Source organism: Scyliorhinus canicula, chromosome 1, assembly GCF_902713615.1.
Source record: "Scyliorhinus canicula chromosome 1, sScyCan1.1, whole genome shotgun sequence".
Classification (NCBI taxonomy): domain Eukaryota; kingdom Metazoa; phylum Chordata; class Chondrichthyes; order Carcharhiniformes; family Scyliorhinidae; genus Scyliorhinus; species Scyliorhinus canicula.
In genome coordinates this window covers 28,309,267-28,326,936 of record NC_052146.1, presented here as the reverse complement: position 1 = coordinate 28,326,936, position 17,670 = coordinate 28,309,267, and the positions used below count along the sequence as shown (strand labels likewise).

Below are 17,670 nucleotides of genomic sequence, written 5' to 3'. Positions count from 1 at the left end.
TCAGGACTTTCTTAAGGAAAGTCCAGAGTGAAACACCAGCGTGGGGACATAGCCCCATTACTGGAGAATCCAGCCCCAGGTGTTCCTTTAATTCAATAAGACAAGTATGCTGGATCAGAGACATTCATTCAGAGTAGAGCACTGCCACCTGGTGACAGAATCATGCTGCAGCACCCTACAATCAGTTGAAAGAAAGATTTGCATTCACTCCTCATGACCTCAAGGCCCTCCCAAAAGGGCTTTAGGGCCAATTAGGTGTTTTGAAAGTAAAGCCAATGTTCAAATGTAGAAAACGTAGCAGGCAAATTGTATACAGCAAGGTGCCACAGGCAGCAATGTAACAATGACCCCGATAATAATTTTAGTGATAAGTCTTACAACACCAGGTTAAAGTCCAACAGATCTTGTATCCTGGAATTCCTCAGAGGTTCTGCTCTGAATTTACCTCATTGATTGACAGCACCCTCACCCGAGTCTGATCATTTCGGTTCAATTTCAACTCACAAGGACTTGAGCACAAAGATTTAGGCTGGCCCTTCAGTGCAGTACTGAGGGAGTGTGGCAGCGCTGGAGGTGCTGTCTTTCAGACAGTTTGTTTGCAGTCTCAAATGGATATGCCAGCACGCACACAATGGATTGAAAGGCCTTTTTCTGAGCTGCAACCATTCTATGAAAAGAATCCACATCACAATTTGATAAATGGCATGGGAGTGATACCCTGTGTCCTGGCCAAAGTTTATTCCTCAACCAACAACACCAAGGAACAGATTATTGTGTCAGCTTTCTGTGAGCAAGTTGGGGGCAGAATTTCATACATTACAAAATTACCTGCACTTCAAAAGTACTCTATTGGCTGTAAATTGCTTCAGGTGTCCTGAGGTCATGAAGGGTATGGAAAATAAATCTAAATCTTTCTATCATCGCTTTTATTTTCCTTCCTTTCAAATGTTGGTTCTTTCAAATCCCTAGTCATTCCTCCCATCTCACGCACTTCTGCTAGTCATGCTGCACATGCTGCACGTTTTCAATGGTTCTCAACTGAAACTAGTGTCCAAGATGTGGATTTGACAAGTGGCAGAATACGCAGAAGAAAATACACCACTAAAATCCCTGACATAGCACTTCTCAGTCACATCTTTGTCTGATCTTTCTGACAGAGGGAGATTGTTCCTATGCTGACTAAAATCAGTACTTTGCATTTGCATTAATTACACTGTTTTTAGCAAATGTGTAACTTTAATGTTAAACTTACAACAAAAATAGATAATGTCAAAGCTTGCCACAAAAATATTTGCTGCATTTATACAATGCCATTAATGCAGTTTAAAAAAAAATCCCACGTCACCTCACAGGAGGGCAGGTGGCCAAAAGCAGATTCGACTCATTCTTGAGATGAAGGACTGACCTTATGAACAGGTCGGGTCTATACCCATTGCAGTTTGAGAAGAATGAGAAGTGACCTTATTGAAACAGAAAGATCCAAAGAGGTTTTGATCGGGCAAATACCAAGATGATGTTTCCACTTGTGGGAGTGAGTAAAGCCAGGGGACACAGTCTGAGACTAAGAGGTTTACCATTTAAGGTGGAGATAAGGAGAAATTGTTTCTCTCAAAGGGTAATTCGCAAGTGGAATTTTCTTCCCGAAAGCGGTGGAGCCTGGGTCATTTAATTAATTATTTTAAAAATAATTTTAGAGTACCCAATTCTTTTTTCCAATTAAGGGGCAATTTAGCATGGCCAATCCACCTACACTGCACATCTTTTGTGGGGTGAAACTCACACAGATGTGGGGAGAATGTGTAAACTCCACAGGGACAGAGACCCAGGGCTGGGAATGAACCCGGGTCCTGAGGCAGCCGTGCTAAACACCGCAACACCGTGCCGTCCCCTTGAATTAATTCAAAGCTGAGTTAGATTTTTGATAGACATGGGGAGTTGAGGGTTATGGGGGAGGAGGGGGGGCTGACAACAAAGTGAAGAGTTGAGACCATACCGAGATCAACCATGATCTTACTAAATAGCAGAATGTGCTTGAAGGGCAGCTCTGGAAAGGTTGGGCAAAGTGATAGGCTTTAAGCAGTGACTTAAAGGAGCGACAGGGAGAGAGAGACAGAGAAAGGCAAAGAGTTTAGGGAGGGGATTTTGGAACTCGAGTCCAAGACGGCTTAAGAAGGTTGAAGGAAATCGAGGATATACAAGAGGCCTTCACTGGAGGAATAGAAAGTTCTCAGAGGTTACAGAGATAAGGAGGCTACGGAGGAATTGAACATGAGGATGACTGTTTATTTCAACACTGGAGAAGCGACTGCCGGCACATATTTAATTTTTCACTGAAGCTGAACCTCTCACACGCGCACTTGTTCGATAGATTATCATTATCTGACTATCCTGAGTATTGTGCTGCCACCTGCTGGTACTAGTATATATTGCACCATCCAAAAAAATACAACAACTTTGACATTGATCACAGGGCTGCTGATCCCTGCTGTGGGGAAGCAGATACAAACAGGCATCACACTTTTGCCCATGCGGGGTGGGGGAAGAAAAATAGTTAATGACTGGAAACATCATTTCTCAGCCCGCAGCAGCTGGTTTAGACCATCATTGGAAGCATTGGTGACTGCATCTTCTGGAGATAGGGGTTGTCCAACCTTATACATCAATGGGTTATTTAGTGCATACCATGGAGCCTTGGAGGCAGCACAGAAAGTTTAAAAGCCCATTCCTATTTCCTTCCATATATCTCATTTTGCAGGCACTAACTTGGCGTTCCAGATATCAATCAGGCAACAGCTCCTTCCAGAGTCTCCGAGCTCAAAATGTTTCACACAGGACAAGTCAACGAGTAATTTTTAAAATGTGGAAACGAGGTGTGAGGGATCGGAAGCTGCATTCTGAACATCCCTTTTCTAAGTTATAATTAGCTTCAGGACATGGACAGAAAATAAAACCTGAATGGATGGAAGGGAGGCAGCTGAACACGGAATAAGCAAGGTCATTGGCCAGTTTTGTTTCTTCCCCGTTCCAGCGGCCAAACAAATTATAATTCACTCCAAAGCATGCAGAAGGACAGCACCAAGGCATCACAATTCACATTACACAGCAGCAGCCAACTACCTGTATTCCAGCCATAATGTACATGGCACAGAGATTTACACAACATAAAGCAAACAGTCAGAACTCACTTGTGCAGGCACCACCGCCGAATTAGCAAATCAATATCACTGTTTATTTGATCTATTCCACTGGCTCAGACACATGCTCCCGGTTTGTCACCTTTAAAAAGCAATGATCTCACTGCCACCTCAGCTGCATCTGTTGTTCTCCATATAAACCGCCTGAACCCATCAAATAGAGTTCAGCCCTGATTGTTCATAGAGAGAGAGATAAAAACAAGTCTTATACCCAACAATATTACAGCAAAGCTTGTGACAGGACTAATGATAGGGTTAAAAATGAAGAGGGAGGAATAACAGTACTGAATCTGCAGTGTGTAAATATATTCAACGTGAAAAATGCCACATGCTGTACATTGAGGCTCCTGAGGAGTCAATAAGTTTACATTAACGTTAAAAGCTTTCGATAACCTAAAGCGCAGCATTCTGAACACGCGGACTCCCTTCGCTTTAGTGTTGTGACAGCAATTTTGAATGTGGAACAGGGGTCACAATTCGTACAAGTGCAGCTGTTTCATGATTCGCACCCAAATGATGATCACAATGGTTTCATATATTGCCACAGTCAGTAGGACATAAAGTCTCTGCTTTCTTTATTTAAACCATAACCCTCTAAAAACTTCTTAACAATACTCATTGAATCAACAAAGACAATTCTTGTACAACTACGCACAGACCGGAATATAGCATTTATCCTTTAATCGAATCAAAAAAAGTCAGAGAGCGAGTGAGAGCATAAAATGTCCTCCCCCACCTCCATGTGTGGAGGTGGATGCAAATGGAAGAGAATATACCCTTGTTTTGTGTCACAGCATCAGCTCTCAACATACCAAATGCTCAGGACGGCTGCAAATGCTGAATAATACTGTAACAGTATTAAGGATTTATTTTGAGCCTAAATCCTCACAACTTCACACATAACATGGGTCTGACCTTCCTCAGGCACCTTGTGCAAGTGTGAATTAGTGCAGTCTCTGTGCAGCAGTGATTAGAGGCCAGTTTCCAGAATATTTTCTGATTCCTGAAGCGATGCCAGTCAAGACGGTTGTTAAGTGCAGCATGAACTGGAAAGGAGTCTTTTCCCTTTTGGCTAATTTTCCCGATTGAAGGCAGTGCTTCCTTGCCTGTTTCCACAGTTTGCAGTCTACTGGCATCTGCTGACCTTTTGGCATCTCCTTCGGGGTCTATTCCTCATGTATTAGTGTTATCAGGCTGTTCCGCCAAGGAGACCCAAAGCCCCCCTTATCCTGTACATGTGCTTTTCAACTAGGTGTTACCAAAATAAATAAACTGGATGATGCCACTTGGGGAGGTGGTGGCGTAGTGGTGCTGTCACTGGACTAGTAAACCAGAAACCCAGGGTAATGCTCTGGGCACCCGCGTTCGAATCCCGCCACCTTGGCAGATGGTGAAATTGAATTCAATAAATGTCTGGAATTAAAAGTCTAATGATGACCATGAAGCCATTGTCAATTGTTGTAAAAACCCATCTGGTTCACTAATGCCATTTCGGGAAGGAAATCTGTCTGGCCTACATGTGCCTTCAGATCCACAGCAATGTGGTTGACTCTTAACTGCCCCCTCAAGGGCAATTAGGGATGGGCAATAAATGCTGGCACAGCCAGCGATGCCCACGTCCCGTAAACAAATAATTTTTAAAAAGGGCAGTACAAGCGGGAACAGCCCATCTTGTTTAGGGATAGTAATGATGCCCGGGATTCCTGCTCCTGACATTAAACTGGTCTGATTTCTTATTTTAAACATCGTAAGCCACACACTGGGCCCTGCAATGTTTTGGCGAGTTAATTGAACAGGGGAGCCATGCACACTAGCAAAGTTTCAGGTGAGCTGCCCAGTTTGTGTGAGCTGGTGGATCTCAGCCTGGATGCTGCAAGATGGGTTTGTTGACTATGATGGAGAAAGGCATGATGACTCAGCCGTAATTCCTCCTTCTGAGCCTTGGACAAAGTGCATGTTGTTGGACGTTGGGCGAAGACCAGGTCACATTCTGCTCTCAGGCCGTCGCTCTGCTAGCATTCGAATGTTAAGACCCAACAGTTACCCACAGTGGAGATCAAAGAGAATTCAGGAACCACGACTGCGGCGGCAGGATGTTTGAATCCTAAACAAAAAAAAAATGAGCACTGCACGTAAAAACATTATCAGGGCTAGATACCCAATACTCCATGACATCTCGCGAGCAGTATGTCCATCCTCATTGACAAGAGTAATCTATACTGGGAAAACACAGCAGAAGCCTGCATCAACACCAATATCATCATCCAGACATCATGGCTCCCATTCCTTCTCTCAGTACCAACAGCCCAGACAGCAGGATGCCCGTCCTCATCAATGTCAATGCTATCAGTCCGACGAGAAACCTGATCTTCTGAACATCAACAGCCTTGAGCAACACACGCTCCACTGTCATTGACACAACCTACAACAAAGGAACTTTCCTGATCACAGAGCATCAAGGAACAGAATGTACACCCTCACATCACTGGCACCAACAGCGTGGTCCACTGTCAACATATCAACAGTTATCAGAGCAAAGAGAACGATTTCAGCTTCCTTACCGGCCTGTGGTCTTGGCTTTTCTCCTGTTGCACAGTGGACCTGGAATGCACTTTCTTCTCGTTTTGTTTCTTGGTCTTGGAGGTTACCGGAATCACATTCCCGATTTTCCTCTGAACCTTGCTTGGGAGGTCTGGCTCCCTTTCCACACATTGAGAATCCTGTCACGCACAAAGTAGGTCTTCAATAAGTGACTGAAGGAACTCCCCATTTATACTGTTCAATTTCTAGCAAAACCTTGTGAGTGAGCGGACGTACGCTGTTCGACACTTACACGGGTAGAGCGAGTATAGAGGGATATGGGCCAAATGCAGGTAAGTGGGACTAGCTTGCTGATAGAAACTGGGCAGCTTGGACAAGCTGGGCCGAATCAGCCATATTCCATTATTCTCACTGGTTGCTTGTCACAAGTTTGAAAGTCAGAATCGCTGGCTAATGTAGCAAAACTCAGCACTGATATGTAAAATCCCACAATCAGAAAAGACATTGAGCCATCAGTATTCTCAGTTTCCGATTGATATCGTAGTGAAAAGGAAGACTGTTACATCTCTGCCAAGGGAAGGGGAAAAGGAGAGAAAATGAAACCGAGAATACCATTCCTGGATAAAAGGTCATTCTGCACCCAGTTGCTACCTGGGAGACTCTTGCATTGACAGGGTTTAGGCAAGAAACCAGCTAATCTCTCTCTGGGTAATCGATACAAGGATATATATTCAGATATGTGTATACTGTATGTGAACTGCTCATGCCTTGGCCACTAGAGGGAACTGTCACTGAGAATCTCCAGCAACAGGAAAAAACTGAGCCAAACATTCAGATGGATAAATCATAGAATCCCTATAGAGCAGGAGTCCATTTAGTCCATCGAGTCTGCACCAACCCTCCAAAGGAGCACCCCACCTTAGGCCCAACCCGCCCGAGCCCCATAACCTCACGTAACCTTTTGGACACAATGGGGCAATTTATCATGGCCAAACCGTCTAACCTACATATCTTTAGACTGTGGTAGGAAACCAGAGCACCCGAAGGAAACCCACGCAGACACAGGGTGAAAGTGCAGACTCCGCACAGACACCCAGGATCGGAATCGAATCCAGATCCCATGGATAGACTGACACAGATGCACGCATGCACAGCCAGACATATACGCACAGACAGATACACATGCACAGACATACGCAGGCACAGACACACACACAAAGACACACACACACAGACACAGATGCACTGCTGAGCTGCCACCTTCAAACTGCCACCCTGGCTCTGCCAAACTGGTAGGAGCACTGCCTGGGTGCCAGTGCAAGGGTGCCCAAATGCCAGGGTGGCACTGCCAAGGATCAGGGGGCGAGGAGGGCCATGCCCATGAAATGAGGGTGGAGGAGGTGTTTGAAGGGTTGGGGACTGCTAGACAGGTAAGTAGGGGCATCCAGGGGGTTGAGTGAGTGATAGGTGGGAGTCCTAGAAGGGAGGGGTGCTATAAGAGGGCTTGAGGGGGACCTGAAGAGGGGGGGGGGGGCATGTTCATGTGTGTGTGGGGGGGGGGGGGGGGGGTGGGTTAACATTGCCCATGGATGGGGGTATGGGAGACCCACACAGTTAAAGATCGTGGCACCCTTTTAAAATGGCAGCCCGATCTCCAAATTCAGATAATTATCCTCCAATTCCCTTTTTGAAAGCAACACTTGACCCTGCCTCCCTCACACTGTCAAGCAGTGCCTTCCAGATCCTAACCACTCACTGTGTAAAAAAAGTCCTTCCTCATGTCACCATTACTTCTTTTGCCAATCATTGTAAATTGGTGTTCTCTCATTCTCAGTGCAACAGGAACAATTTCTCTCTATCTCTCTGTCCAAATCCCCCATGATTTTGAGCACCTCTATCAAAATAACCTCTTAACTGATTATAGTAGTCATGGATTTAGCTGCAGGCATAAATAATTATTTTTGTAAGTACATCAATCAGTACGCTCACCGTCTTATTCCCTGCCATTGACCGCACTGCATGCACCAAAGTGTCTGTGACTCGGCTTTGACCTTCTCCCATTGAGTATCTCTTGCCTCCTTCATGACTCCTGGAGTTTGATGTTCCTTCCAGACTCATAAACACATCATCAACTGCCTTTTGTATTTGCCTGCGACTTTCCAGAGGCCTTGGTGTCTTAGGCTCTGGGGAAAATTGGTTTAGCCCTTTCAGAGGAGATTTCTGTCCAGCTTCCTCTCTAAGGCCTGTCGATCTCTGCTCTACTCTTGTAGACAGCCTGTTATCAACCGACATCTCAACTTGATTCTCCTTCTCGAATACAAATTGTGGTGAACCGTGAACTGACCTCCTGAAACTGGTCAAATGGTCCAAGGGTCTAGTTTTACCATCAGGGCACTGACCATCAAATCCTTGGGTTGAACTATCCGTCTCAACGGGAGTTATTTTTGACCTTCTTTCTTCACCCCTGTTCCTTCTATGTCTTGGCCTTAGCTCACTGTGATCATCCTCTCTAGGTTTTCCCTTCTCTCTATTAGCAGATTGTTGTCCATCTGTATGAAGCTCAAGTCGTTCCAAGTTCCCATGCTCTGTATTGATCGAGAAAGGCCTGCTTACCTTTTTGTCATGCTTGGATCGTCTGTTTAAATTGGCGGGTGTGCTGGTCGAAGTGTCCACTTCATGAATTCGCTTACCGTCCGGCTTTTGGTCATTTAAACGAAGATCACACTTTACTAAATCATTGTTTTCATTACATATCGAGGATGGTTGGCTTTTTCTTTTCTCATCCTTGAACCGACTCTTTACATCGGCAGGCGCACTCTCACAGGTATCTCTTTTAAATTCTTCACCACCGCGCTCCTTTAAGTGACTACTTTTCCGATAACTCTTCGCTTCACGAGAAGCAAAGGATGAGCTCTTTTGAATTTTCACAGTCGGAAATATTCCACCAGCTAACTTTGAACTGATGGTCATTGGGATGTTTGCACGTTCTGGCATTTCCCTTGCATATTGAGTCATCAATGCATCTAGGTCCAGGACAGGATTGTGGTACAAATGTTTTCTATTCATCATCTCAGATGTATCTTTGCTTTTACCTGAAGAGGATGATATTCTAAGGCCCTGGTCAGCAGATTCTATCGTCTGATTGGACAAATTTTCTTCATCATCTTTTTTCCACACATCAGAATGGTGGTTATCTATTTTATCATGGTAATGAGAAGACTTTGATTCTTCATTTCTTTTCGATATTTCTTTTATATAATCTGCCATCAAACTATCAAGGTCTAATATACTATGTCTGTTACGGTGTGCTATGCCCTTCCTGTTTCTTGTCTTGTCAGAGCCTGTCATTTTAGGCTGTTTCATGGTTGGTGTTGCATCTTTTTCCTCAGAAACCTCATCCTCCCGGTTTGTCCATGGCATGTCGAGGAATTCATCAGACAATAGGGTTGTTTTGGGCTTGTTTGGCATGAGAAATTTAGGATGACATTTGGAGTTCCCTTCAGGGTAGCCATCTTTTGATCGATCAACTGTCCAATAGTCAGAAGCTGGCAACAGCTCAGATGTGTGTCGGCGTTTCACATAACTGGTCTCAGTAGAACAATCAGAGATATGATCTGTTGTAGAGACTGCAGGGTTAGGCTCCAAGTAAATCTTTTTCCTTCTCTTCTCCCTCCCTTCCTTTGGAAGGACCTTCCCAATTAATTCTATAGTTCCATCACCTTGTGGCAACCTTTTTGCTTTTTTATGGCCTTCCACAGCATCATTTCCCTTGGAATCTTTCACACAAATGGGCTCAGCCGAGGTAAGGGGCCCCTGACTGGTAGCTTCATTGCCCTTTGGCAAACCAAAATCTGTGGGGTTGCCTTTCGAAGTGAAGAATATTTCTGTGTTACAATAGGAGTTGAGCGGAATTATTTTCATTTGTTGCTTTCCATCCTTATCCAGGTCCACTCTGGCTGTGGTTTGCACCTCAATACGAGGTGGCAGATTTGGAATTGTTTTCAGCAGCTCGGATGCTTTACCTTCAGATTTTGATGCCGTTGACGGTGCCTCGAGAGTTGAGCTTTTTTCGGCTGTAAGTGACTGATTCCAATGCCTCTTTACATCAGAAACATTTGCTTGAAGTTTTGTTTGGTCCACGGTGGAATGCGATTTTCTTGTGTGGTGAGTCGTGACTTGGTCTTCAGATACGGTAAGAGGGGAGTAACTGCTTGCTATTTCACTTGCATCTTGCAAGGTCCCAATCTTACCATAGCCTGGAGGGAGTAAAAAATCAGAAACGTTCTGTGCAGTACCCTTTGAGGCAGGAGGCGTATTTACCGAAGACCTGGAAATGTTTTGCTCCTCTGATTTGAAATAGGTCTTTCTTCGCCTTTCTGAGATAGCAGCATCAAGCTCCAAAGGTTTGCTGTCCTTGGTCCCCTTTTCACTATGCATCACCTCAGCTGTTGGTTCCATGGTAGTGTCATTCATTAGCCCAGAGTGGGAAGTTTGTTCTGATCTCCTTCCTTTACTGAGGCAGGGGTATGAGGGATCTTCTGAATGTGAAGACTCTGGCACCGTGTGAAGTTGAACCTCATTTTCAACAACCGAGACTCTTACAGCTGTTATGCACAAGTCAGAATCCGTGGCTGCTTTCTGCCCATCTGAACTTTCAGTGCCAACCCTTGTCATTGAAGCAACACCCACAGAAACACTGGTGTTCGTTATTTGTCTCCTCATCTCCTCCTTGTTGAAACTGGTTTGCTGGCTTATTTTCTCAGAGTGAGTTTTTTCATCTGTGGCAAGGTTATCTAAGGCTTTGATGACATTCTTCGACTGATGTCTCCTCCACCTAAATTCAGTGGCAGCGTCCATCAAGTGTAACTGTTCATTCTTTGTCTGAAAATACATAAAAAGAGGGGTTCAGAATTTGACAAAGTTCCACATTGGAGACTGTTAATGAAAATGAGAATGCATCGAATTGGAGGCAGCTACAGTCTTGAATTGCAAATTGATTGGGAGGTAGGAGACAGTTAATGGGAATATACTCCAATTGGCAGGATCTGACTAATGGTGTCCCCCAGGGGCTCACTGCATTTATAAATTTCATGGTTGAAGCAATGAAGACCCAGATTTCCATGTGTGTCAACAATGCCAACTCATGTATTGCTGAAAAAAAGACATTTTGTCGAAGCTTTTCGTTTTACCACACTGACAATCATTTAAGATCATCAGTCAGGCTCGCAGTGTGGCACATGTATGTGTGCTGGAAGCTACATATATTACACATGGAAGGCAGCATGATGGCACAGTAGTTAGCACTGCTGCCACACAGCGCCGAGGACCTGGGTTTGATCCCGGCCCCGGGTCACTGTCCATGTGGTGTTTGCACATTCTCCCCCTTTCTGCGTGGGTCTCACCCCACAACCCAAAAAGATGTGCAGGGTAGGTGGATTGGTCATGCTAAATTGTCCCATAATTGGAACAAAAAGAACTGAATTTATTTTTAAAAAGAAAATAAACCGCCATGGCTGCACGGTGGCACAGTGATTCGCACTGCTGCCTCACAACACCAGAGACACGGGTTCAATTGCGGCTTCTGTCTGTGTGGAGTTCGTACATTACCCCTGTGTCTGTGTCGGTTACCTCCGGGTGCTCCGGTTTCCTCCAACAGTCCAAAGATGTGCAGGTTAGGTGGATTGGCCATGATAAATTGCCCCTTAATATCCAGGGTTGGGGCAGGTTAGGTTCTGGGTTACGGGGATAGGGCAGGGTGGATGGGGAGTATAAATGGGTAGAGTGCTCATTCGAAGGGCCAGTGTAGACTCGATGGGCCGAATGGCCCCCTTCTGCACTGCAGGGATTCTACGATTCTAATGTGAAGGTAGGTTGAACAGTAAATATTGTGGATAGGAGGTGGACGTTGCAAAGCAGCAGATGGATGAAGTGAGTGGGCCAAAATGGGGCAGATGAAATTCAATGTAAGAAAGCGTGAACTCATCGATTGTGGACCCAAGAAGGTGGGTCAGGGTGTTTTCCCAAGGCCAGTTGATAGGAACAGTGGATGAGAAGCCAGATTCAGTGGTCAAAATACAGAAATTACTAAAACACAGGTACAAAATAATTCAAAAGGCAATTGGAATGTTGCCCTTTATCTCATGAGGACTGGAAAATATAAAATCGTAGAACCAGAGAATCCCTGTAGTGCAGTAGAACGCCATTCAGCCCATCGAGTCAGCACTGACCCTCCTACCTAGGCCCACTCCCTTTAACCCCATAACCTGTACATTCTTGGACACTAAGGGGCAATTTTATCCTGGCCAATCCATCGGAGTACCGAGAGGAAACTAACGTAGTCACAGGGAGAATGTTCAAACTCTACAGTCATTCAAAGTCGGAATCAAGCTCGGGTCCCTGTGCACTGAGGCAACAGAGCTGCCATAGAAGGAGAAGGCCTTTCACCCCCTCATACTGGCCGTCACATTCAATACAATCACGGCCATTGTCCATCTTTCTCCACCGTCCTTTTAATTCCCTTAGTCACCAAAAAATCTATCAATCCGTGACTTGAACATGACTGAGCATCCATGGCTTTCTGGGGCACAGAATTCAAAAGGTTCACAAACTGGAGTAATCCCTACAATCTTCTTCATCTACTCCACCCCTTTCCTGGGCAACAGCCTGAGACTAAAACATCCTGTTCGCAACCTTGCTGTCACATTTGGGACTGACATGAGCTTTTGAACTCATTCACATCATCACTAAAACTGCTGCTTTCCATCTCCATGACATTGCAAGACTTTGCCTGTCCTAAATCATCTCCTGCTGAAACCCTAATTCGTGCGTTGCCACTTCTGGACTGGACTACTCCAGTGCAGTCCTGACATTTTATTTGGAAGATTCTGTTTGTTCTTGTTGAAGATATTCAACTTACATCAATCCTTAAACTCTGACCCTTTATGTTGAGACGATGACCACTCTTGGGGAGATTTTCCAGCGAGGGGAAAGATCCTCCCAGCATCTACCTTGTCATACCCCTGAAGAATTTAACGTTTCAATGAGCTCACCTTTCATTTTTCTTTTCTTTCTTTTTTATAAATTCAGAGTACCCAATTCATTTTTTCCAATTAAGGGGCAATTTAGCGTGGCCAATCCACCTAGCCTGCACATCTTTGCGCTGTGGGGGTGAAACCCACGCAAACACAGGAGAATGTGCAAACTCCACACTGACAGTGATCCAGAGCCGGGATCGAACCTGGGACTTCGGCACCGTGAGGCAGTAGGGTTAACCCACTGCCCGGCTCACCTTTCATCTTAACCCGAAGAAGTATAGGTCTCATCTATTCAATCTCCCCTCATACAACAATTCCCTCACTGCAGGAATCTGGCTTGGGAAGTTTCATTGCATTCCCTTCTCAGGCCAGTATATCCTTTCTGAGCTAAGGAGTCCTGGTATGATCTCAGCAAGATCTGATATAATTGCAGTGATGACTCTTCACTATTATATTCCATTCGCCTTTGCAATTAAAGTTAACATAACACTCATCACCTAATTGTTTGCCATATCTGTATGTTAGCTTCCTGTGATTCGTCTAAAAGGACACCCAAATCCCTCTGAAAATCACATTTTAAAAATATTCTGCTCTTTTTATTCTTCCTACCAGTGAACAACTTCACATTTCTCCACATTATAGTCCATGTGCAACATCTTTAACCACTCACTTAACCTGTCAAAAACCTGCATCTTTCTGCATTCTCCTCACAAGCTAACTTTCCTATTTAACTCTTTTCTTTCAATAAACATTTTATTGAGGTATTTTTTGGTATTATAACAACCTCACAATAAACAATGTACATGAAACTATAAACATAGTGGAAAAGCCATCTCCCTCCCTTACAGGTCCCACCTTTATTAACCCTCTACTCTAAACTAAACTAAACCCCCCCCCTTTTACTGGCGATTAATTTTCCGCAAAAAAGTCGACGAACGGTTGCCACCTCCGGGTGAACCCTAACAGTGACTCTCTCAAGGCGAACTTGATTTTCTCCAAACAGAGAAAGCTAGCCATGTCCGATAGCCACATCTCCGACTTCGGGGGCTTTGAGTCCGTCTCTGGGCTTCCAGGGAAGCAAAAGCCAGAACATCTGCCTCTTTCTCCTCCTGGATTCCCGGATCTTCCGATACCCCGAAAATCGCCACCTCTGGACTCAGTGCCACCCTTGTTTTTAACACCATGGACATGACATCTGCAAATCCCTGCCAAAATCCCCTAAGCTTCGGACATGTCCAAAACATGTGGACATGGTTCGCTGGTCCTCCCACACATTTTGCACACCTGTCTTCTACCACAAAGAATCTGCTCATCCGGACCACTGTCATGTGAGCCCGAAGAACAACCTTGAACTGTATCAGGCTGAGCCTGGCACATATTGCGGACGTGTTGACTCAACGCAATGCGTCCGCCCATTGACCATCTTCTATCTCTCCTCCCAGCTGCTCCTCCCACTCACGCTTCAGCTCCTCGGTCTGTGTCTCCTCTGACCCCATACGTTCCTTGTAAATGTTGGAGACGCTCCCTTCTCCTACCCACCCTCTGGAAACTACCCTGTCCTGAATTCCCCTTAGCGGTAGGAGCGGAAAGGTTGACACCTGTTTACGTAGGAAGTCCCGCACCTGCAGATACCTGAATTTGTTTCCCCTCACCAACCCAAACTTCTCCTCCAGCACCCTCATACTCGGAAAGCTCCCCTCGAAACATATCCCCCATCCTCGCAATCCCCGCCAAAACCGGAACCCCCATCCATACTTCCCGGGGCAAACCGGGGATTATTACAGATTGGGGACCAGACCGATGCTCCATCTGCTCCCACATGTCTCCTCCATTGCCCCAGACTCTCAGGGCTACCACCACCACAGGGCTGGTGGAGTACCGTGCCGGTGGGAACGGCAGAGGCGCAGTTACCAACGCCCCCAGATTGGTGCCCTTGCATGAAGCCGCCTCCATACGCTCCTGTGCCAACCCTCCCCCCACCACCCACTTCCTGATCATGGCTATATTCGCCGCCCAGTAATAGTTACTAAAATTTGGCAGCACCAGCCCGCCCTCTCCCTGACTCCGCTCAAGCATTACCTTCCTTACCCGCGGGGTCTTGCCCGCCCAAACAAAACCAGTGATCACTTTGTTGACCCATTGAAATAAGGACCGCAGAATAAAGATGGGGAGACATTGAAACATGAACAGGAATCTCGGGAGGACCGTCAGCTTCACCGTCTGCACTCTCCTCGCTAATGACAACGAGAGCGCGTCCCATCTCCGAAAATCATCCTTCATTTGGTCTACGAGCCAGGCCAGATTTAATTAATGCAGCCGGTCCCATTCCCGCGCCATTTGAATGCCTAGGTACCTAAAGCTTCCCCCTACTAATCTAAACGGTAGCTCCCCAATCGCCTCTCCTGTCCCCTCGCCTGGACCACAAACATCCCACTTTTCCTCATATTTAGCTTATACCCCGAAAACGAGCCAAATTTCCCTGGAATCCTCATGATTTCTTCCATCCCGCCTAATGGGTCCGATACACACAGAAGCAGGCAGGCTGCATCGAGCGAGACTCTGTGCTCCACCCCCCCCCTCAACAAACCCCGTCTGGTCCTCTCCAATAACGTCCGGAACACAATGCTCAATCCTGGAGGACAAAATTTTGGCCAGCAATTTGGCGTCCACATTCAACAGGGATATCGGCCTGTAGGACACACACCGCTCCTGGTTCTTGTCCCGCTTCAGAATCAGCGACATCGTCGGAGGCAGCACCCCTCTTTCCCTTGCCTCATTGAACATCCTCATCAACATCAGCCCCAATATCCCATAGAACGTTTTATAAAACTCCACTGGGTACCCGTCCAGCCCCGGGGCTTTACCCACCTACAGGCCCTTCAGCCCTCGATGCTGGCAGCCTGCCCTTTTCGAGCTTGACCGGTCCAAGCCAGGGTCAATAACTGTGTTGAAGTCTCCTCCCATGACCAACCTGTGCAAGTCCAAGTCCGGTATCTTCCCCAGAATCCTCTTTATAAACTCCACATCATCCCAATTTGGCGCATACACATTTATTAATACCACCTGCACCCCCTCCAGTTTCCAACTGACCATAACGTACCGACTTTTAATGGCCATAATGGCCCATTTAACCCTCGAACATTCCAGGTGATCAGCCTAGTTGGGGGTTCATTGCTCCCCCGTCTTCGCCGATCAGCCATCCCCTTTTTTGGACCCACCTCCAGCCCATGCTCCGCGCCTCCACCGGCCCACCCCCATGCAGCCTCCGCCCCCAACCTCCTCTCTGCCCCTTGGTCCAAGTCCCTCCCTCGTCAGTAGAACATTTCCCCCCCCCCCCCCAGTAACAACACTCTGTAACCCAACCCCTTTGATAAACCGAACATATGCACACCCCCCACTGCGCTTCTGTGAGCTAGCCCGCCCAGCTAGCTTGGTGGCCCCCATCCCTGGCGCCGGATAGTCTCCCACCTATTGTTCCCTCCCCACCCTACCCCCGCTCATACAAACATACTCCAACATCAAACAATCCCCACACAATTGCCCGACAGAAAAACACCAAAATCTAAACAAGCATACCTTCATCCCCCAACAGTGAAAATGTAAACCTTAACTCACTCAGCTCTGCCACTGGTCCCAAATCAATACAGAAGGCATTACAAACAGCTTCCAGGAGCTTCTTCTGCTGGTCTCTGAGCATCCCAACCTCCATCTTCACCTCAGTTGGATGTTCCTCCTGCTCAGCCAGCGCCTTCTCCACCTTCTGGATCGCCTGATCTTGGGTGTCCAATCTAAGCTTCAGCCGCTCAATCGATTCTTTTATCGGGTCCAAGCAGTTCCGTTTCTGCTTAGCAAAGCCTTCCTGAATAACTTGCATCAGCTGCTCCGTTGACCACTCGGTCGACAAACCAGAGGTCCGGTCCTCCGCCATGCTGTCTCCCGCTGCAGCTTCAGCCCAAACCTTCTCTGTCTTTCTGTTTCTCTGTCTTTACGAGCAATTCTAGTCCTTCTCTCCATGCACCAATGTGGGAATTCAGTGCACAATTGCCTCTGTCTTCAGTTTTACAGTTCAAGTCCGGTAAAAAAATCGGGGGCAAAGGTCCAAAAGTCTGACCCGAGCGAGAGCCACCAAATGTGCAACTTACTCCTTCATAGCCACCACCGGCAGTCCCTTCCTATTTAACTCGGTCAACAGTAAACTTGGACATAACACTCGGCCCCGTCATTGGTGATAAGATTGTAAATATCCACGGCCTAAATACTGATTCCTGCTATACAGTATTCCATTCAAGACAGTCTGCCAACCTGAAAATGAACCATGTATTCCTACTGCTTCCTGTCCGTTAATGAATCCATGCTGATATATTACCCATCCTCCCCATTCCCACCAATACCTTGAGCCTGAATTTTGCACATTTCTATTCGTACGTTATGTTTCAAGTGTTCAGATCATTGTTCGACCGGCACCTGATTCAATGCTTCCAGTTTGTGCACACCTGAGGAAAGATATATTGGCCTTGGAGGTGGAGCAGACCCACAATCAGGAGGGAGCTCTCAAATGTGAATCTGGACCCCTTCATGGGAATCAGGTCATCCACGGGCAAGGAATGCACCTACCCTCCATGTTGAACACCACTTGGAGGAAGCTCAGAGGGCACTACGGGTGCATAATGCACTCCTGTGTGGTTTGGTAGAACCAGCACTGACTTAGCTGGCTGTATCCTGAAGGATAAATCTGCTTAACTGGGCCTGAGGCAGATGATGAGGGAATCAACAGTCGGGAAAAACCTACTAGACTTTGTCCTCACTGTCCCAATAATGTGACTTAATCTAATCTCAGAACAGCACCCTAGAACGCACCAGTGTGATCATGCAGTTTTCTTACTCGCGCCCTGGATGTCAGG

The 17,670-nt window shown here is 46.3% G+C and overlaps 1 protein-coding gene across 1 annotated transcript in view; it reads right to left on the bottom strand.

Moving 5' to 3' along the window:
• The window catches only part of LOC119953538, a 298,044-nt gene that overhangs the window by 176,837 nt on the left and 103,537 nt on the right, over window positions 1-17,670 (bottom strand). The window contains exons 4-5 of the mRNA XM_038777951.1: window positions 7,725-10,616; window positions 5,756-5,914 (exon numbers count right to left, since the gene is read on the bottom strand). Of these exons, the coding sequence (XP_038633879.1) occupies window positions 5,756-5,914; window positions 7,725-10,616 (3,051 nt within the window). The remainder of the gene's footprint in view (window positions 1-5,755; window positions 5,915-7,724; window positions 10,617-17,670) is intronic.